Raw genomic sequence first — 22,988 nt, 5'->3', positions numbered from 1 at the left:
TTTAGTACGCTAGTATAGGTATTCGGATACAACCACTGGTTTCTTAGTGAACAACACCGCAGGGCACAGGGTAGTAAAATAGGGATGTCAGTAGTAACACATTTCAATGAGGCGTTGGATAGCCCGAGATAAGAGGTATGTTGTAGGCTTCCTACATACCATACTGTATGTGTCACTTAAGTGAAAGCTACTCTGAAATCCCGCTGTAATCTTGAGTCAAGTGTCTAACATGGATAATCGTATGATACGTTTGTTTCACATGGGGGCAGGGATTTGTGTTGTGAGAGTTGATGTGATCCATGTAAATAGACTTGCTGCATGAATCAGTGGAAGATTATTAAGCTGCCTTTGCTCAAGAGTCAACACATTGAGCACCACAGCACCTTTGTTCAATCGGTTTTTTCCTCACAGATCAAAATGGTCTTCCCACTATTGTGAAACATCCAACTCACACATTTGTCAGTGTGTCACATGATAAAGTAGAGATCCGCTTAAATTAGGTAACACATGAAAACACCTGTTCCCCAGATGGGCATATGGATGTGAAAAGGGGGAACTTCCTAAAAAATAAAGTTCACAAAATGAACCACAGTTTTAGGGGGACAAACAGGTATGTGTGCTGTGCACCAAATGGTTAACTAAGTGAAGACATAAACTAGCAATGTTTGGCTCAGACCTGAGTGCATGACCCTCAAATGAGTCCTTTTTCTACCATTTTCATGCACCAATCCACATTCCTTATTTGTGTAGCTAAATTACTACATATAATGATGCCCAATGTTCCCATTATTTGTGGGACTCTTACTGTTTATTAATAGGAAAATCTTCACACACATGACTTGTCCATCATTTATGAAACACAAAGCTGAAAAACGGGCTGTTGTACTTTGTGTATGTATGTGTGTGTGCATGAGTGTGTGTGGTTGCGAGAAAGAGAGAAATGGAGAGGGACAGAAGTCCTCTGACAGCTCATTAATGTCTATGCAAGGCTCTATGCAAGGCTCTATGCAAGGCTCTATGCAAGGCTCTATGCAAGGCTCTATGCAAGGCTCTCGCCCAGAGAGGAGAAAATCAACAAAGTCCTTATAACAGGGTTGTCTTTTTATTACTTTTCCTAGGACTTTAAAACAGTTTTACACATATTCAAAAAGCATATCATACCCACTGCCTAACCTCTACATTAGAAAAAGTAACCCATTTAGAAAAGTTTAACACATTGTAAAAAGTGAAGCCATACACCAGAATGATACCATTATTTACATATCCCATTAAATTACAACATCAATTAGAAAATATTTACATTCAGGGTAAAGGTAACGGACAAAAAAAAACACTTCTCGAAAGAAATATAAACATTTTGCATACAGACACACACACAAACAATGAAACACATACACTCTTTCTGGCGTACTGGCTGAAAGAGATACAGTTCAGATGAAAATGTCTTATAAGGGTTGGATACATTTAACATCAATATTGAATAGTTTTTGTACTGAAGGTGAGGGATATCTAATCTGGTCCAGGACTGATTCCTTTTACATTGCAAAGTTTACAAATACTAAAGGAACCAATGGGCAGTATGAGTACTTAAAGACAGGGTTCAAAGTAGCAAAGAGCCCATTGCCTTTTGTCACAGCCCACAAGTAACCATCTGGTATCAAACACTGAGTAACCATCCCTGATCCAACACTGAATGGCTGCTATTGCAAATCGCCTTTAAGGTTTCTGGGGAAAACAGACAAACACACAAACAGGCTTTTTTTCCAGACCTACTAAAAAAACTCCCATGAAAAAAACACAATAACACTGTACCCATTGAAGTCATTTTGAAAATTCAAGCAATGAATAAAAAACGAATGAAGTGGATTTTCTTCTCTTCCGTAGAAAAAAAGTGTCCTTTGGTAAGTCCAATGGGAACTGAGCACCGCGGAAGAGACACAGGAAATCAGTGGCTTTGCCTCCAGACAGAAGAGGGGAAAAAAGCTGAAAAGAATTCACAGCCACAGCAACCCATCTTGAAATGATGTCCTCTAGGGAAACAACAAAGTCTGCTTTCTGTTCCTTACCCCATGTCAACTAAGTCCAGACCCTTTGGCTGTGCACAATTTAAGCACCCACTACTACAGTAGGCACCAAGGTAGGTCGATCTCGCATTGAAAGCAGCCCAAAGGTGGTAGCCGGGCAAAATCAGTGTTATTTGAGAAACTAAACTTGTAAACATTGGCCATAATGGGGTAAAATGTTCAATTCAACTGGGTGGATACACAAAAATATCTAGAATCGGAATCATACAGATCATTTTCGCTTCTACATATGGATGTCATAGAAGTCCAAAGGGGAAAGTGGGGTCTGTACAGTCCAACAGAATAGTATTTCCTCATTTCCTGTGCTTCTCCATTTTGTCAGAGGCTTTGCTACCGTTGTCGGAGGAGCCCTGCGTGTCGCTGCCCGAGCTCAGGTACATTTTGTCCACCTGTTTGAGGGCCTCATTCAGGTAGTTCTGGAGGGAGGTCATGGCGGCGCAGATGGCCGGCGAGCCGAAGCCGTGGGTGATGAGGCTGAAGTGGGTCAGGCAGCCCTGGATGCCCTGATCCAGGATGGGCGCCGGCCGCGTGTTCCCCAGAGGCGAACGGTCCTGAGTCAGCAGATCGGTGAACTCTTTACAGATTTGCCTGGTGAAAAAAAGATGACCGAAATGTTGATAGCGAAATGTACATGACCCAGACATGGAATACTGGATTTATATATAGTTGACAATGATCCAATCAGAGAAGTACACAGCTTCATGTTGACACTATGAAATTGGGATGTCTCAAAAGTAGCATAGTTATCAAGATGTTTTATAAGTCAAGAGCAGATTGAAAACTACAGAAATGTTTTTTGAAAAACTTTGAAAACCGAGTCAAAACTTCACATACCTTCAAAAGCCTGCAGGGCTTTTATGAAAATTATATCCCAGATAGAGAGAGACAGAATGACAGAGAGAAACTCACTTAGCAGCAAGGAGCATGTTCTTGCGGGAGTTGACCTCATTACGTTCCACGTGTGGTCGACCAAGGTATTCAGCGATGGCCTTTGCCGGGAACTCTGTCTCACACGAGTAGCCAAAATCCCTTGCTAAGTGAACGGCTTCTCCTATAAAGACAAAGACACCGTTTGAAAACTCCACAAACAGATGCAAAATAAGACACCAAAACTCTTATCTAGGAGAACGAAATGCAAATATGGTCTTGCTGACATACAGCCCACAGGGGCACTATATGTAGATAGTGGAACAGTGCAAGGAACAATAATCAGTCGTGCTCAGTCTCTTAGCTCGGGGGAAGACAAGCCACTGAGGGTGAATGTATCCCATCTTCAGGGAGGACTTCCTGCATGGTCTTTAATGGGCTGATGTGGCTAACTGCACCCGGACGGCCTGTAGCACCGAACAGAGTCACTTATTGATAAACACGCACATCACATGGGGAATGTAGCAATTCAGAAACGCTAGGCTTTAAGGTCAGTTGGCCCTCCTGGCAAGTGGAACACGTGATAACCAGCCTTGATTCAGACTTTGAAGGTCTCTAAATAACACCGGCCCCGAGTCATTCTCCTGCACCCATTTATAGGGATTAGGGATAAGAGGGAAAAAAGGAAATCACACGTGGCTATGAGGTTAGACGTGATTCAATTAATATTGGGCACACAGCTATGCGTCATTGTTTAGACATTGTCTAGCCGAGGTATGACTGATGAGGGCGTCAAAGATGGGATTGATAAATAAACGGAGGTGACTATTCTGCCTCAAAACAACGAAAGAATCTAGACAAGAGACATCTTCATGAAATACTTCATGAGAGGAGATGGGCAGGGCCGTTGCTACATACAGTTGAAGTCAGAAGTTAACATACACTTAAGTTGGAGTCATTAAAACTCGTTTTTCATCCACTCCACAAATTTAACAAACTATTGTTTTGGCATGACTTGCAAATTACTTGTGTCATGCACAAAGTAGATGTCCTAACTGACTGTTAGGACATCTACTTTGTGCATGACACAAGTAATTTTTCCAACAATTGTTTACAGACAGAATATTTCACATATAATTCACTGTATCACAATTCCAGTGGGTCAGAAGTTTACATACACTAAGTTGACTGTGCCTTTACACAGCTTGTAAAATTCCATAAAATTATGTAATGGCTTTAGAAGCTTCTGATAGGCTAATTGACTTAATTTGAGTCAATTGGAGAAGGACCTGTGGAAGCAATTTTAAGGACTACCTTCAAACTCAGTGCCTCTTTGCTTGGCATCATGGGAAAATCTAAAGAAATAGAACTGTTTGGCCTTAATGACCATCGTTATGTTTGGAGGAAAAAGGGGGAGGCTTGCAAGCCGAAGAACACCATCCCAACCGTGAAGCACGGGGGTGACAGCATCATATTGTGGGGGTGCATTGCTGCAGGAGGGACTGGTGCACTTCACAAAATAGATGCCATCATGAAGCAGGAAAATTATGTGGATATATTGAAGCAACATCTCAAGACATCAGTCAGGAAGTTAAAGCTTGGTCACAAATGGGTCTTCCAAATGGACAATGACCCCAAGCATACTTCCCATGTTGCAAAATGGCTTAAGGACAACATAGTCAAGGTATTGGAGGGGCCATCACAAAGCCCTGACTGCAATCCTATAGAAAATGTGTGGACAGAACTGAAAAAGCGTGTGCGAGCAAGGAGGCCTACAAACCTGACTCAGTTACACCAGCTGTCAGGAGGAATGGACCAACATTCACCCAACTTATTGTGGGAAGCTTGTGGAAGGCTACCCGAAACGCTTGACCCAAGTGAAACAATTTAAAGGCAATGCTACCAAATACCAATTGAGTGTATGTAAACTTCTGACCCACTGGGAATGTGATGAAAGAAATCAAATCTGAAATAAATCATTCTCTCTACTACTATTCTGACATTTCACATCCTTAAAATAAAGTGGTGATCCTAACTGACCTAAGACAGGGAATTTTACTGTGATTAAATGTCAGGAATTGTGAAAAACTGAGTTTAAATGTATATGGCTAAGGTGTATGTAAACTTCCGACTTCAACTGTATGAGTACACTGGCGGTCAGGACCACAGTATGTATTATTATTATTTTATTTTTTAAATAATACTGTTGAGTGTTATAGTAGTAGAATTCACAAGATGCAATTTCCAAACTTGATTGTCTATCAGGAGCTTTCCTCTTTTTAAATTCACTCACTGACAGTCAGTCAATTAGCCCATGTCAGTTAAAAAAATGTAGATTGGTAAATTAGTCTAGTTAGTCTAGCCAGCTAACTTGTAGTAATCATGTCTGAAATTACCGACCGGGCACACAGGTCATGTGCCCAGGGGCCCTGACTTCGAGGGGGCCCCCATTGATTTCGTTATTCACTCTAGCTTTGATACACTACACTTCCAAAAGTATGTGGACACCCCTTCAAATTAGTTAATTTCAGCTGTTTCAGCCAAATCAAATCAAATCAAATGTATTTATATAGCCCTTCGTACATCAGCTGATATCTCAAAGTGCTGTACAGAAACCCAGCCTAAAACCCCAAACAGCAAGCAATGCAGGTGTAGAAGCACATAAACATTGCTGACAGGTGTATAGAATTTAGCCATGCAATCTCCATAGACAAACATTGGCAGTAGAATGGCCTGTACTAAAGAGCTCAGTGACTTTCAACGTGGCACCACCACCTTTCCAACAAGTCAGTTCGTAAAATGTCTGCCCTGCTAGAACTTCCCCGGTCAACTGGAAGTGCTTTAATTGTGAAGCGGAAACGTCTAGGAGCAACAACGGCTCGGCCGCGAAGTGGTAGGCCACACAAGCTCACAGAACGGGACAGTCGAGTGCTGAAGCACGTAGTGTGTAAAATTCGTCTGTCCTCAGTTGCAACACAATACCGAGATCCAAAATGCCTCTGGAAGCAACGTCAGCACAAGAACTTATTGTCGGGAGCTTCATGAAATGGGTTTCCATGGCCGAGCAGCCGTACACAAACATAAGATCAAAATGCTCAATGTCAAGCATCGGCTGGAGTGGTGTAAAGCTCACCGCCATTAGACTCTGGAGCAGTGGAACCGTGTTCTCTGGAATGATGAATCACGCTTCACCATCTGGCAGTCCGACGGACAAATCTGGGCTTGGCGGATGACAGGAGGATGCTACCTGCCCCAATACATAGTGCCAACTGTCAAGTTTGGTGGTGGAGGAATAGTGGTCTGGGGCTGTTTTTCATGGTTCGGGCTAGGCCCCTTAGTTCCAGTGAAGGGAAATCTTAAAGCAACAGCATACAATGAAATGCTAGACAATTCTGTGCTTCCAACTTTGTGGCAACAGTTTGGGGAAGGCCCTTTCCTGTTTCAACATGACAATGCCCCATTGACAATGTATATAGCGAGGTCCATACAGAAATGGTTTGTCGAGATCGGTGTGGAAGAACTTCACATGGCTTGCATAGAGCCCTGACCTCAACCCCATAGAATACCTTTGGGATAAATTGGAACACCGACTGAGAGCCAGGCCTAATCACCCAACATCAGTGCCCGAACTCACTAATGTTCTTGTGGCTGAATGGAAACATGTCCCCTCAGCAATGTTCCAACATCTAGTGGAAAGCCTTCCCAGAAGAGGGGAGGCTGTTATAGCATGATTTTGGAATGAGATGTTTGACAAGCACGTATCCACATACTTTTGGCCATGTATTGTATCATATTAACATGGAATAAGTCATGACAAAATGTGTAGAATTTCAGGAAATTATCTGTAAAACGGCAACATTTTTTTCCACTCTGTAAAGCATTTGTTTACCTATTGTTAATACAATATTTTTTCTGATAACATCTATATCTGTTATAATTTTTCATTCCGGTGCTGAGTTAATGTGAATGAATGTGTATCGGCTAATTGTATAGCTAATAGACTATGTGTTTGTAGATCGACTGAGGTGAATGAAGCTACAGTACCCAATGTGATAATGGCTTGGGTCATTTTAGTTTTTTTGCCATTCTCCAAATAGCATTTTAGAGTTATTAAATTGTATAGAAAACCCCACCCATACCAACACTCACTCACACACATTAAAACTCACACCCTGGCTACAGCTCTGGAGATGTGTACTGTGTGGTGATTTCACATGTTCCCTTTACATCTTTGAAGAGTTTGTGTGATCTGTAAGACAGGAAGATTACAAGCTACACATTTCTTTGGTCATGTGTGTTGTATTAGATAGTGTCACAGCCGTAATAGACAGGCCTGGACTCGATAACGTTTCAGGGCTATTATTGTGCTCTTCGGTCTTGCCAGCTTCTTGATAACCTCAAAATATCACCAAGACAGTCAGTGTGGATAACGTCAACGCTGCCTTGATATTCAAAGACAGAGGAATGCCAGCAAGAACTCAAACAACAGATTGGTCACAGCCATTTTCACCAAAAAGGAATAAATTACAAGAAAAGTACTAGCCACGGTTACTATATACTATATACAGCCAGTATTATAGTAATAATGTCACAGTAGCTTAGGGATCTCAACTTTGCTGTTTATCATAGAAATACTATATAATGAATAGATAGATGGTAGAAACATCATGGGTGTAAGCAACGGTGTCTGATCACCATCTCAGACAACTTAATCAGATATTGCTGATCACATCTCTCCGTGCATAATATGTGCAATAATCAATTAAAGAGTAAAGATGGAGATGAGTTCTATGCATTGTATTTCTATGGTGTTATATGTTAAGACCACTCTGGGGCACATTTACCACAGTTTAAGTTTGAAGAGGAAATTGAGCGGCGTACCTTCTACCAGTGCAGTTAACAGGGTGACGTTAGCAGCCTTTCTCCTTCCAGCGGGCAGGTTGAGCCCAATCTTGTCCAGTTTCTCTCTCAATGACCGGCCACCATTTTTAGACTTGGCTCTGTAGGAAAAATAGCGTCATCATTAATTGACAATATGTAAGCTTTATTCTCTCTCTCTCTCTCTCTCTCTCTCTCTCTCTCTCTCTCTCTCTCTCTCTCTCTCTCTCTCTCTCTCTCTCTCAAATGTCCTTGTTTTTAAAAGAAATGCAAAAAAAACATCACTCCTGTGTTCCAATGGCACGTTGTATTAGCTAATCCAAGTTTATCATTTTAAAAGGCTAATTGATCATTAGAAAACCCTTTTGAAATTATGTTAGCACAGCTGAAAACTGTTGTACTGATTAAAGAAACAATAAAACTGTCCTTCTTTAGACTAGCTGAGTATCTGGGGAAGGCATTTATGGGTTTGCTTACATGCTCAAACTGGATTTTCTATGCAACTCTGCCTAGAAGGACGGCGTCCCAGTGTCACCGCTTCACGGTTGAAGTTGAGACTGGTGTTTTGCGGGTACTATTTAATGAAGCTGCCAGTTAAGGACTTGTGAGGTGTCTGTTTCTCAAACTAGACACTCTAATGTACTTGTCTTCTTGCTCAGTTGTGCACCGGGGCCTCCCGCTCCTCTTTCTATTCTGGTTAGAGCCAGTATGCCCTGTTGTGTGAAGGGAGTAGCACACAGCGTTGTATGAGATCTTCATTTTCTTTGCAATTTCTTGCATGGAATAGCCTTCATTTCTCTGAAAAATAATAGACTGACCAGTTTCAGAATAAATCAAACTGTAATCGAACTCACAAATGCTGACGCTCCAGATACTCAACTAGTCTAAAGAAGGCCAGTTTACTTCTTTAATTAGCACAACAGTTTTCAGCTGTGCTAATATAATCACAAAAGTGTTTTCTAATGATCAATTAGCCTTTTAAAATGATAAACTTGGATTAGCTAACACAACGTGCCATTGGAATACAGGAGTGATGGTTGATGATAATGGCCCTCTGTACGCCTATGAAGATATTCCATAAAGAAATCTACTGTTTCCAGCTACAATAGTCATTTACAACATTATCAATGTCTACACTGTATTTCTGATCCATCTGATGTTATTTTACTGGACAGAAAAGTGCTTTTCTTTAAAAAACAAGGACATTTCTAAGTGACCCTAAACGGTAGTGTATATACAGTTAAAGTCGGAAGTTTACAGGTTGGAGTCAATAAAACTCTTTTTTTAACCACTCCCCAAATCTCTTGTTTAACAACTTATAGTTTTGGCAAGTCAGTTAGGACATGTAATTTGTGCATGACACAAGTCATTTTTCCAACAATTGTTTACAGACAGATAACTTCACTTATAATTCACTGTATCACAATTTCAGTGGGTCAGAAGTTTACATAAACTAAGTTGACTGTGCCTTTAAACAGCTTGGAAAATTCCAGAAAATGATGTCATGGCTTTAGAAGATTCTGATAGGCTAATTGACATAATTTGAGTCAATTGGAGGAGGCCTACCTTCAAGGCCTACCTTCAAACTCAGTGCCTCTTTGCTTAACATCATTGGAAAATCAAAAGAAATCAGACAAGACCCCAGGGAAAAAAATTGCAGACCTCCACAAGTCTGGTTCATCCTTGGGAGCAATTTCCAAACGCCTGAAGGTACCACGCTCATCTGTACAAACAATAGTATGCAAGTATAAACACCATGGGACCACGCAGCCGTCATACCGCTCAGACAGGAGACGCGTTCTGTCTCCTAGAGATGAGCGTACTTTGGTGCGAAAAGTGCAAATCAATCCCAGAACAACAGCAAAGGACCTTGTGAAGATGCTGGAGGAAACCGGTACAAAAGTATCTATATCCACAGTAAAACAAGTCCTATATTCGCATAACCCTAAAGTCCACTCAGCAAGGAAGAAGCCACTGCTCCAAAACCGCCATAAAAAAGCCAGACTACAGTTTGCAACTGCACATGGGGACAAAGATCATACTTTTTGGAGAAATGTCCTTTGGGCTGATGAAACATAAATAAAACTGTTTGGCCATAATGACCATCATTAGGAAAAAGGGGGATGCTTGCAGGAAAAAGGGGGATGCTTGCAAGCCGAAGAACACCATCCAAACCGTGAAGCACGAGGGTGGCAACATCATGTTGTGGAAGTGCTTTGCTGCAGGAGGGACTGGTGCACTTCACAAAATACATGACATCAGGAGGAGTAATATTATGTGGATATATTGAAGCAACATCTCAAGACATCATTCAGAAAGTTAAAGCTTGTTCGCAAATGGGTCCTCCAAATGGACAATGACCCCAAGCATACTTCCAACGTTGTGGCAAAATGGTTTAAGGACAACAATTTCAAAGTATTGGAGTGGCCATCACAAAGCCCTGACCTCAATCCTATAGAAAATATGTGGACAGAACTGAAAAAGTGTGTGCAAGCAAGGAGACCTATACACTTGACTCAGTTACACCAGTTCTGTCAGGAGGAATGGACCAAAATTCACCCAACTTATTGTGGGAAGCTTGTGGAAGGCTACCCGAAACATTTGACCAAAGTTAAACAATATAAAGGCAATGCTACCAAATACTAATTTAGTGTAGGTAAACTTCTGACCCACTGGGAATGTGATGAAAGAAATAAAAGCTGAAATAAATCATTCTCTCTACTATTATTCTGACACATTCTGACATTTCTGACATTTCACATTCTTACAATAAATTGGTGATCCTAACTGGCCTAAGACAGGGAATTTTTACTCGGATTAAATGTCAGGAATTGTGTCAAATGTATTTGGCTCAGGTGTATGTAAACTCATACACTCAAACTCAAACTCGGGTGTATGTAAACTTCCGACATCAACTGTATGTATATGTATATATTATGTATATTATCTTTTTGGGGGGGCAAACTTAATATACTTTAAAATGACTGAAACCAAATAGAAACTGTGTAGAAATTATAATGGACCTACATTCATACAGTTTCTTGACTGTGTCCAGCTCGCCAAATAATCACTAATATGAAATATTAGTGCGGCCCTCCGGGCATCTTTGAAGACCGAATGTGGCCCCCGGGGAAAAATTTGTTTGACAAATCTGCTCTAACTGTAGAATTTAGCATGTTCCATTCTATAGGCTATTTGTGATGGAATGGTTTTTCTATAGTTTTTCTAAGAGCAGAGACAGCAACTCCAGACTTCCTGTAACCCTAACTCCAGACTTCCTGTATCCCTAACTCCAGACTTCCTGTAACCCTAACTCCAAACTTCCTGTCACCCTAACTCCAGACTTCCTGTCACCCTAACTCCAGACTTCCTGTCACCCTAACTCCAGGCTTCCTGTCACTTTGAGAGAGCATAGCAGTGAAAGGCCCATCCCTGAAGGAGGCCTCATCATACACTTTTGAAAACAAATAAATCCAACGAAAAAGAGCCTCCGATACCCTTCCTGACCTAAAAAAAATAAAACACTGACACAAATTATGCTTTTCCCGCCTTCAGCACATAGCAGGGAAATCACACACACACACGATTCAGTTTTCCGCATGACTGATTGGCAGGCTTCGCTCCCTCTTTGGTGGGTGAGAGAGACAGCGTCTTTGGGGAGGCATGTGTGTGACTGCCTCCCTCTCTCCACAGCCCCCACTTTATCCTATCGCTTCATGACCTACTTAACAGTGTCTCAGTGTGTGTGTGTGTGTGTGTGTGTGTGTGTGTGTGTGTGTGTGTGTGTGTGTGTGTGAGAGAGAGGCGTTTAACGTCTGTGGCACTGGCAGGGGCACATGGGAAGTGAGAAACATGCCTTCCCAGCAGAAACAGGCAGGGGCCCTGGTCAGAATCCCATAGTCCCTCAACAGACTGCCTGCTGACATATGGGGCACAAGGTCAACTACTCATCAGCAATTAAAATAGCCCTGCAACCCCCCTGAACACACACTCTGTCTCTCTCGCTCTCTCATATACTGGTGCTAACTACTCTGATGTAACCTTTCCCCAAAGCGAAGTACCAGGAATTGCAGAGTATACAAAAAGGTAGTCAAGATGCTTTCAACCACACAATTACTGAAGAGGAACGGCTGCTTTTAGAGAACCCCTTTTTTTAACATATCCGTCAACGTTGCTATACTGACCTACTGTCTGTCTATGAACCAGGTCGGAACTTTTCTTCACACTACAGACCTGCGAATGATACCAAGCTTTCGTAATGTTTAGTATCCGGCAGCACCCTGAAGCACTGTGCCTTCACAAAGTATTCATACCCCTTAACTTATTCCACATTTGTTGTGTTACAGCCTGAATTCAAAATGGACAAAAGTATATTTTTTTGTATCACCCGTCTATACAAAATGCCCTTTAATGACAAAGTGAAAACAATGCTTTTAGAAATGTTAGCAAATGTATTGAAAATACATAAATATGTAATTTAATCTAGCATGCACACCCCTGAGTCAACACATCTGAAGTAGCTCACTATTTAAAAATATATATATATTCTAAAAACCTTGTTTTGCTTTGTCATTATGGGGTATTGTGTGTAGATTGATGAGTTGTATTTATTTTTTATCCATAAGGCCGCAAGGTAACAAAATGTGGAAAAAGTCAAGGGGTCTGAATACTTTTCGATTGTACTATACATCTGTAGCTCACTAGCTATAGAACAGTGGCATTATCCAACTTTTTATTTGTATTTTTCATTTGACCTTTATTTAACTAGGCAAGTCAGTTCATTTCAATGACGGAGACATGCATGTTATGTTATGTATTGACATCTCTCAGAGACATGCATGTTATGTTTTGTATAGACATCTCTCAGAGACATGCATGTTATGTTTTGTATAGACATCTCTCAGAGACATGCATGTTATGTTTTGTATTGACATCTCTCAGAGACATGCATGTTATGTTTTGTATAGACATCTCTCAGAGACATGCATGTTATGTTTTGTATAGACATCTCTCAGAGACATGCATGTTATGTTTTGTATAGACATCTCTCGGAGACATGCATGTTATGTTTTGTATAGACATCTCTCGGAGACATGCCTGTTATGTTATGTATGGACATCTCTCAGAGACATGCATGTTATTTTTTCATGCATGCTATGTTATGTATGGACATCTCTCGGAGACATGCATGTTATGTTATGTATGGACATCTCTCAGAGACATGCATGTTATGTTTTGTATTGACATCTCTCAGAGACATGCATGTTATGTTTTGTATAGACATCTCTCAGAGACATGCATGTTATGTTTTGTATAGACATCTCTCAGAGACATGCATGTTATGTTTTGTATAGACATCTCTCAGAGACATGCATGTTATGTTTTGTATTGACATCTCTCAGAGACATGCATGTTATGTTTTGTATAGACATCTCTCAGAGACATGCATGTTATGTTTTGTATTGACATCTCTCAGAGACATGCATGTTATGTTTTGTATAGACATCTCTCGGAGACATGCCTGTTATGTTATGTATGGACATCTCTCAGAGACATGCATGTTATTTTTTCATGCATGCTATGTTATGTATGGACATCTCTCGGAGACATGCATGTTATGTTATGTATGGACATCTCTCAGAGACATGCATGTTATGTTTTCATGCATGTTATGTTTTCATGCATGTTATGTTTTGTATTGACATCTCTCGGAGACATGCATGTTATGTTATGTATGGACATCTCTCCATGATTTCCTAAATATACCAAATCAGCTGGAACAAAATTAGTGATCCTTTGAGCTGCTGTCAACCATATTTTAACAGACTAGATGTTGGCCATTGTTCACAATTGCATGAAAAAACAGTAAACCTGTCATTCTAATACATTATGATGCAGTTATAATGCATGTGTTTATTAAACCTTTGGGGTAACACTTTACCAGGTATAGCACATTATGATTGATGTTATATTGCTTTGCAAGACCTGTCATAAGCATGTTTCACACCCTTAAAATGCCTTGTAACCATCTCATAATGAATTCATATTGTGTGGATACTGACCTACGTAGGACTCCCCCTAGCAAAGAGGCGTTGAGGCATTCGGGAGGAGACAGACGCCGTTGCACCTCTGCCACAGTCACCTTGTACTTGGAGGTGGAGCTGAGAAGCGAGAGACGTCCAGGCACTGAGCAGAACACCTCGGTGGGGTTGGACACCATGCCTAACAGGGACTCCTTCTGGAATGGCAGGCCCAATGAGTTGCCCTTGGGGAGGGACAAGGGGCCTGGGGAAGGGGTGGAGAGAGAGAGGAGAGGTTAGTATGAGTGTTGGTTAATAATGTTAATAATGTTAAGAGAAATTATAATGAGAGGAAAAGTACTATGAAAAGTTGGAGTATCAAGGTTAATGTAGAGTATCTTTACTGTCCCATTGGAAATGATGGTTTGCAGAGAGGATAGACAGACATTAGACAACATTATTGGACTTTATGAAGGCTGTGCTACATTGTAAACATGTTATGGGTGAAGAGACTGTTTCTTTGAGAAATTCCTAGAAAATGTTTAGTTTTTTAAAAGGATTTGATTCATCAAGACTGGCTTCATTTGCCGACTGTTCACTCTCCACTGTCTGTTGTCACCCCACAGTGCAGCTTGGATTCCAACTTTAACATGCTTTCTCTTATAATAAATTGTGAAATGTAACATCACCATAATGATTTGTAAAAAAAAATCTATATAACTCAGAATTATTACATGTAAACAACAAACCTGTTTCCTTTGTGGAAGCCAAGATGTACACCATAAGTGGCCATTCACTAAATAACGATGATGAACTGGTGTGTTTTTCACCAACAGTCATTCCTGAGGTTTCACAGCTAAAAGTCCCCTCATTCCTACCACCCACTGCCATGACATCCACACGCATACACAACTGTTCCATGCTACTTCACAGAGAGTCCCTTCTCCCTGCCTGGCCGTAGACCAACCCTGTCTCTACTTCTAATTGAGTGACTAAAATAAAGACTTGTTTTACAGAAACATGGCCCAAATTGGAGGGCCATTTTGGATCAAACGTTCAATGGTCTGTAGCTTCTAATCGAGTGAATAATTAGAACCTAACCGAAAAACTTCTGTTGTACGGCAACAGGGCCCAAACTAGCAAACTGGGTGGCCATTTTAGATCAAAACTTCAAGGGTCAAACAACACAAGTCACACCCAGACAAACATACAAGTACACTACATATACCTTCATCCTCACCCGCAAGAATGCCCCCCTCATAATAAGTCCTCTGTAAGCGATCAAGGTTTCTGCCCCCTCGTAGTCCTAGTACTGAGACAAGAATCACAAAGGGGGACAAAATTACAATTTAGAGCTCATCTATAGGGTACAAGGCTAAGAGTGAAGTATTGCTGCCGCCGTTTACAAGAATGTAGGCTACCCACAGTCTGACCTTGAGTGGAAGATCAATAAAGTGAGCCAGCGCACACTGTACCGAAGACTATATGTCCTTTATCGTGCTGAACAACTTGCTACCTCCTTAATATTGTAGTTTTTTTTATCGGATTGTCGAATTGATTTTAAAACTAATCATCAAAAATGTCCACCAATTTAATACAATCCAAAATGGCTGCCATTGAGAAAAATGTGCAAAGCAAAGCATTGATACCATTTAGGTAGCTTTAACACAAATGCTTATACTGTAGCTGGATTTAATATTTTATTCAAGCTTTCAACTGCCTAAAAAAATGGCCATCAAAAATCCGGCAGATCTTTGTACTCATTTTGTTTATTTGGGCTAAAAATAAAAATAAATATGTGTGCATGCACGTTAGGCTATTCATTCTAAATAATGTTTACTATACATTTTTTCCACTGTATCAGTCTCATACTTCATCCTGTGAAGCAAGCAGTTTAGCATTATACATGTAGGCTTTATTACAGAAAATATATTAACTATTCTTTACCGTTCTTGCCAATGTTGCAAAGGACATTCACACAAACTATTGTCAAGCACCACATCACAATAATGTTATCTACCATCACAGTTCCTGAACCTGTATGTTCACAGTGATGTTGTTTTAACAAATCTCACTAACATCTATTATCAATTTACTACTAATATGATAACCATGAATTCAATATCTACAATTCATTAATCTATACATTCATTTGGTTACAAAGGTGGTGCAGAATTTCAAATGAACGCACAAAATGACTGAATGAAAGACTGTTGAGGGTAGGGCCTACTAGATAACACTGAATCCTCCTCATTCAAAATATTTCATGTCCCAACAAATGACTGAATTGTCCTTTGCATGCAAGGAGGATGCCACACCCCAGCTAAAGCTGGTTCTGCAGAAAGTCAGCCAGCGAGTCTCAAGAAGAGCAGCGACCCATTGGACTGCTTTCAACTGGAATTCAAAAGGAGTCGAATGCACCAGCTTAGACCTCTAAAGACTTTCCAAAGCGCTCCCTCTCCCTCTCTCTCTCTCAATGCAGTATTTCAACGGTTGCACAATGTCCTCAGTCCCATCTTGTCAGCCATAGGCTGCCATTTTGAAAAGGTTATTTTTCTGATGTTCTATTCAAACAACCTCAGCACAGGAATCCACAGAGGACCAAACTAGGCTTAGCTAAGTGAACCTCATGACTACTGGGATTATCAATGTATGTACCAACAAGTACAACTACCAGCCTTTCCTACTCAGATTTTCTATCATCAAATGCAAAGACATGTAACTGTACAAATAATTGCTAAATATTTGTAGAATTAGAATTTTCCAGGTACAGTATGTACTTAGTAACAAGCAATCTCAGCTATGGAGTAAATGTAAACAGCTCTCAGGGTTTCTCTATTGCATTCTTGTTACCTGTTGCACACCAATTTCTGGCACTGTGCCCTTATACATCAAGCATGTGTAACTCACAAACCAGTAAGGGAATATTGTATTGAAATTGTGAAAGCATTTCTCATATGTCAATATATTGTAGGCTACATATTTAGAAAGTAAAATAAACCCACCTTTTTTGATGACTGTCTGATCTGCCATTATAATACTGTGGTCATCTACATGCTGAAAAATAAGTAAAAAAGCAATATGTCATACTTATTCTTAGAATAATAATTAAGGGAGTTAATGATGAAATATGACATTTCCATTCCATTCATGACAATAAAACCATGCCTTTCCTTTGCAAGTCTATTTAGTTTTAGCCTGACCATTGTTTTAGACAGCATTCAATTTCAACCAGACAACAACATCACAATCAAATCACTCACTTGAACATCATCCAGGCCATGGCCCATTTCATGCAGTCCTATGTTATCACCAATGATGGTTGACTCAATGCTATGGGCGTGAGGCGGTAACAGCTCTGGCCGACGGAAGCCTTCTCTTCTCAAGCCGGACGAGCCGCCATCCAGGCCCAGAATCTGGCTCGCGAGTCCGCTTCGCGAATGAGGTCCCAGTCCTTCTTGACCATGTCGCCCCGGCCATGACTGCTGTTGGTTAGAGGACGACTGGTGTATGGAGTTGATGTTGAAAGGGTCGCCGAGGTGCGAGTAGGGGTCACTGGACTGGGGGTATGATATAGGCTGGTATGGAGGTGGGAAGTACGGGGGTTGGAAGTCTGAGTTGGCGGAGTGGGAGAGGGACGGCGACGGGCTGTAAATGTGCTGGCTCACTGCGGGGAGGTGAGGTAAGCGGGGGTTCCCATTGCTACTCCCGTCGTGCCTTTCCTGGGAACAGAAGAGAGACCTTAGTTTAGGTTGATAATGATATAGGGATAAATGATAATATATTGTGCCCCTTGTCAATTAGACAAATCCGTAGTGAATCAACAGTCATCGACAGAATTTATTAAAAAGACAACTGTGTGGACAGCTACGCCTGATGCAGACGTCAATATTTATTTTTCACCATCGATTAGGAAAACATTTGGTGAAATGTTTTACACATTCGTGCGTAATATTTAGAGGCCGAAATGAATCTATATATATAATGTTATTTCAGTACACAATTATCCGAAGAAGGCTGCTTAGAACAACCTTGAAAAGGAAGACATGGTTTCACAATTCAAAGTAAAAATGCATATTTTGTTGCACAGAAAAATAGCTAAAATAATTTTCTTATTTCTGATAGCATGCAATCTACGTGGACTGTTGTGATATTGCTGTTACCACATCACCTCTCAAAAGACAGTCTGGAGGGGACTATTTTACTACCCTTGTGGCCTATATTATTAATAATAATAACAATACTGTGGTAATTGTAATTATTTTAAATAACCTGACTCAGCTCAGAACATTAGGCCTGCCTAAGTAAATCAAAAAGCTTTATACTATCACCTAAATCCAACTCAAGTAACACAAAACGTACTTTATTTAACACAAAATAAAATGTTATTTATTGAAATCAAACCGCATGTCGTCAGTAGCCAATGCACTGGTCGAGATACTGCGGAAAGAGTATTCCATCTGGAATAGCCTATATACAACTTATAATGTTACATTAAGAAATATTTAGGCTACCATTCAAAGAATAAGAAAAAACCTTTCTGCTAATGCACTTGAACTTACACTCGACAATGAAAAATAACATAAGCTAACCACTGATCTTTCTTTTTCAAAATATGCTTCCTAGTTATAACCATTTCCCATGAAAATACTTTTCATTCCGTCAAACTTTTATCAAGTACTGTATCTAAAAGGGATTGCCGCACGACAAATATCTATAAACAAAAAGTCTACCCATTAAAGACGCGATAAAGCGATGGGGCGCATGAGGGCCACAATATTTTATTATGAAATAATGTTATTTCATATTTTCTAAACTTGTTGAAACGTAATGCCGTGCGGTTTGTGTAGCTAAAACTCACCTCACAGTCATCCTCGTACTTCACGTTATCTGCTAGTTTCCACAGCATAGTTTCTGACAGACAAAAGCTTAAACCAAGAAGGTTGACCAGGTAAATTGGTGGTCGTCTACCAGTTAATCCAGGTGGGAAACAAAGTAAGACTGTATCCCACTTCCTAGAAATCACGAATAGACTTATTCAACTCGAGTGGGGCTGCGGTTCCTTGAAGCGCACTGACGTTGGAGCGTGATTCCGGCGGCTATCAACATAAATCTTAACAGCAACTATGAGTAAAAACAGTTTTTCAAGCAAGATCCCTTCCAGTAGTAAGCGGTAAGCAGTTACGCAGTGACTATGGGACGAGGCGCTGAATATATGAAACTCGACTCCCTCTGACGGACAAAGTGATGATGTTCAAACCTTTGCTCCTTACTGAATCCGCTTGAAAGTATGTGTACTATATTTACATAGGTTAGATATTTTTAGAGGGCGTGCCTTTGTCGTGATGTCATCTTGAATATGGCCGAAGTCAAAGTTTGCTGATTGGTTATTATTGGAATAAGGAGCCAATCATATTGCGGTCCGTCTGCAGTTGCTCTCTTAACAAAAACATTATAGGCATATACTTTCGATAATAATGTTTTATTATTATTATGCTATTATTGGTAATTGTGGCCGAATAACTGAATGCAGAATAATGCATAGCCTATAATAATATCATAGTTAGAAACCTTGATTTAAAAAATACTGTAAGTGATAACAATAGCCTATGAATGTAATCGAGAAAATTGATATTTTTTAGCCATGTTAAGTTGACTAAAAGATCTTCAATAGAAATTTGCAAAACAATAGCCTACGAAAAGCCTTTAAACATTAATTTGCCAATTTCGCTAAAAGATAGACTCCTTAGTTGAAACAACCCCCCCCCCCCCCATGATATAAGAATTATAGTTTTAACCATGTTTTGAGGCTATACCATGTTTGTTTACATTTACGTTGTTAACAAACACTGGAGATAAAAGCGTATATTTGGGGTTCTGACAGTTGAACTAAACTCCCGATGCATTTATAGGTTATATTCTTCAAGAATCAATGGGTCAGAATTGGATCTACGATTCCAGTTTTAATAAAGCAAGAGTCAACGCGCTCATATAAAATATTCCGATTTCCATCCTAAACATTTTAAATAATTGACACCTAGACTACTTATACGTACTTAAAAAGGATTAGCTGCATTTCGGGGCTTTACCTTGACGTTTGGTACCTTCAAAACCTTAAAGCCCCAAGGCTTAAAAGCATAGTTCTTCTTCAAACCACTAAGCACCAGGCATCTCAACGAAAATCTCCCCCTTAGAGCTTCATTAACATTTTTGGTGGAGCATTGCGATGTCCAAAATAAAGGTGTCCTTGATGTTTGGATATGCATAACTTCACGCAAAAAGGGAGTTATAGCCTATTTTAAAGACCATATTTGTGTTTTTCTTTTTGTTGTTTCCAATATCATTGTGAAATATGATTTAACCTATAGATACAGCAGTTAGTTAAGCTAAGGGTTTGAATAATTTTCTGTCTGATAATTGTTAATATGCATGGAAAAACAATACACGTGTCTTTATCATTAAGGTTTTGGAAATGCTTAATAATGATTCGACGCCTGGGAAACAATAACGATTGGGGAAGATCAGCTCATCCATGAACGACGTAGTGGCTTTAAGCTGCGTGTGCTTCTTCTGAGCGTGTTAAGATATGAACCAGAAATGAATGCTCACTAATTAAGGGATGTTTACATCGCGGTGGCAGAGAGTAAATGAGGTTAGACACGCAAGAATTGCCTATCCGTTGTGTTTTGAACAGGGGTTTTTATCATGTCAATGACAATCATGGCAATGCCAATTCGTTTAAACAAGAACTCTTGACAGAAAACCCAATTTTAAAGTAGGCCTAAATTGTTATCCATAAAGGCAATGAGTTACAAGTGTTAGGCTTCACGTGGGCCATGTGGTTTAGCGTAAATATGAAATCCTCTTTCGAAATAGAACAAATACGTAGGTGAATTATGCAAAAATTCTGTCACACTGAAGAAGCTAAACTCGTGTAGAATATATAGTCTATGTTTGACTATATTCAGAGACAAATTACCAATTTTTATGGACATGCAATATCAATGTAACAGATTCTCTATTAATAGTCTAATATTATTTAGGCTACTAGTTTATTAGTGTAGCCTATATATTATTTGAAAAAAGGTGCACATTTGGTCTAGGCTATAGGCAACTGAGTATTGTGAGACATACTGATCTTGAAACGAATATTGGCAACTGGTTTACCAGAAAACCAGTTGCCAATATGAACTATAAATCTGAGTTGACGTTGGTTATATATTTTTAAATCATACACGATATGTAATGACCAAGGTGTATGGCAAATGTAGGCCTATGACTATCTCTTCTGCAAAGCTTTAACCTCCGAAGTGGTGAGCACCCGAGTATTTCAAGAGATCAACGTTATAGGGTCTATTATCATAATTATTGGTTTAATAATAATAATTCATTGAAATTGTATATTTAGCAATAGTAAAGCCACTATCAATTGCCGCGCAGTAGCCTAGTACAAACGACCACAAGGTCCTAAAAACATGTATCCTACAATTAATGTAACGTGCTGACTTATTAGGTCAAAAGATAAACAAGTAATAGTCATAAGCATTTTAAATACAAAGCTAAACATGCATTTGCTTACCCGCCAGTCTGATTCGAGCCTCTCGAGTAAAGACATCTGTGAGGATCGCGGTATAATTCCAGTGGAAAGGCTATGAAAGAGAGAATTCGCAAGTCTATATTGCTGAATTCACCTGGTTCTCTTGTCATGCGCACGCGCCCTGCATGGTAATACACCTGAGTGAAACCCTATGCACATTCCTGTGATAGGCCTACTCTAAGGTTGTTCGACTTTCCTACATATCTCTACACATTCGAGGGTAGCCTAAACGATGCGTATGGAAGTGTATCTTCATAGAATAAACGCATTTAAACCATCAGAGGAGCTTCTGAATAGCCAATAGGCGTATTTATTTTAGTTTCTTTCCATTTCAATTAACTACAGTTACATTTTATTTTGAAATGTGTTTTGTGGATTCCTTAGGCCTTCATATAAACGTTAAACGTATTTTAGCCTATCGTAAACTTGTGTAGGGTAGGCCTAATTATTAACACAATACAGAAAGGTCGCTGGTTGGAATCCCCTCGCCGACTAGGTGAGAAATCTGTCGATGTGCTCATGAGCAATACACATAACCCTAATTGCGCGTAAATCGCTCTGGATACGAGAGTCTGCGAAATTAATAAAATGTCAAATGTACAGAAATTCAAATATGTATCTTGAAATAGTCGCAACTCCAAAGCTTAGTGCCAGAGGATAACCAAAACTCTTTATTACAAAGGATAGCTTGCAGCGAAATACCGAGAATTGCCTCCTACAAACATCAAGAAAGTTGCATTGATGCGTTCCAAGTTTCGTTCAACGAACGACTGAAGACTTATAAGGCTAGCCTTTACTGTGACAAAGTAATGACGTAGGTGAATAAATGCATGGTCGCTCTATTTTATTTGATCCATCTTTAAGGAATACATGAAGATGCGTATGAACATACAGTATCTGTAAAAAAAACTGAATAATTAACAAAACATTTACAAGATAGAAATGACAAGGGAAAAAACTATCTAATTTATTTACTTGAATGGGAAATTTCCCCAATGTGACTTTTTCTAGAGGTCATAGGTGACATTTGCACAATCGTTGGCCAAAGAGCTGATATGATTGGTCAAAAGACCAATCAGTGAAAAAAAAAGATGAGAATTGGTCTACCTGCGTAAACGCATATTCTAAATTAGTTGACTCTAGACATCTGCAGAGTAGAATTCCAGAGGTCTGTCTACTCTACACTAAGTAGATTCTAAAGGCAAAGTTAAACCTCTGCTCCCATCTTGTGGCTTGACTCAATTATTAAAGCTAAGTATATATTTTTTCTGCGCTTTCAGTTTCCTTCACACTTTTGTGTGACCCTAAAACACATATTTGCACTCCATTTTGGGTACATTTCACACTTTCATGGTGTGTCCTAGAATAAAAAATAATGTAATATTAATTTAATATGAATTGAAATATAAAGCAAACGCTTTAACTCCAACACAAACCTGAAAACACAGAACATGTGACAAGGCAGTAATTTAGGGATATAACTAAAATACCAGCAGAAGGGAACAAATTGATTGTTTCATTCGACTTAATGCACCTTAACTT

At 39.8% G+C, this 22,988-nt stretch overlaps 1 protein-coding gene across 5 annotated transcripts; it reads right to left on the bottom strand.

Annotated features, from left to right (window-relative positions):
• Positions 1–1,083: 1,083 nt before the first annotated feature.
• Positions 1,084–22,218, bottom strand: tfap2c (transcription factor AP-2 gamma (activating enhancer binding protein 2 gamma)). Of its 5 annotated transcripts, none has more exons than XM_031825687.1 (8): positions 21,429–21,540; positions 17,113–17,571; positions 16,855–16,906; positions 15,078–15,161; positions 13,892–14,114; positions 7,833–7,951; positions 2,994–3,135; positions 1,084–2,672 (listed from the first exon to the last, which is right to left on the bottom strand). In XM_031825687.1, the coding sequence occupies exons 1-8, from the start codon at positions 21,462–21,464 to the stop codon at positions 2,378–2,380; spliced, it is 1,410 nt and encodes a 469-aa protein (XP_031681547.1). In that variant the 5' UTR covers positions 21,465–21,540; the 3' UTR covers positions 1,084–2,377. The 5 variants fall into 5 exon arrangements, with proteins under 5 accessions (XP_031681547.1, XP_020337870.1, XP_020337871.1 ...); XM_020482281.2 differs by lacking the exon at positions 21,429–21,540 and adding an exon at positions 18,711–19,129; XM_020482282.2 differs by lacking the exon at positions 21,429–21,540 and adding an exon at positions 18,711–19,129 and having other exon boundaries at positions 15,090–15,161.
• Positions 22,219–22,988: the final 770 nt, after the last annotated feature.

Source organism: Oncorhynchus kisutch, linkage group LG5 (assembly GCF_002021735.2).
Source record: "Oncorhynchus kisutch isolate 150728-3 linkage group LG5, Okis_V2, whole genome shotgun sequence".
NCBI lineage: Eukaryota > Metazoa > Chordata > Actinopteri > Salmoniformes > Salmonidae > Oncorhynchus > Oncorhynchus kisutch.
The sequence above is the reverse complement of the archived record's forward strand: the minus strand, read 5'-3'. Positions and strand labels throughout refer to the sequence as shown.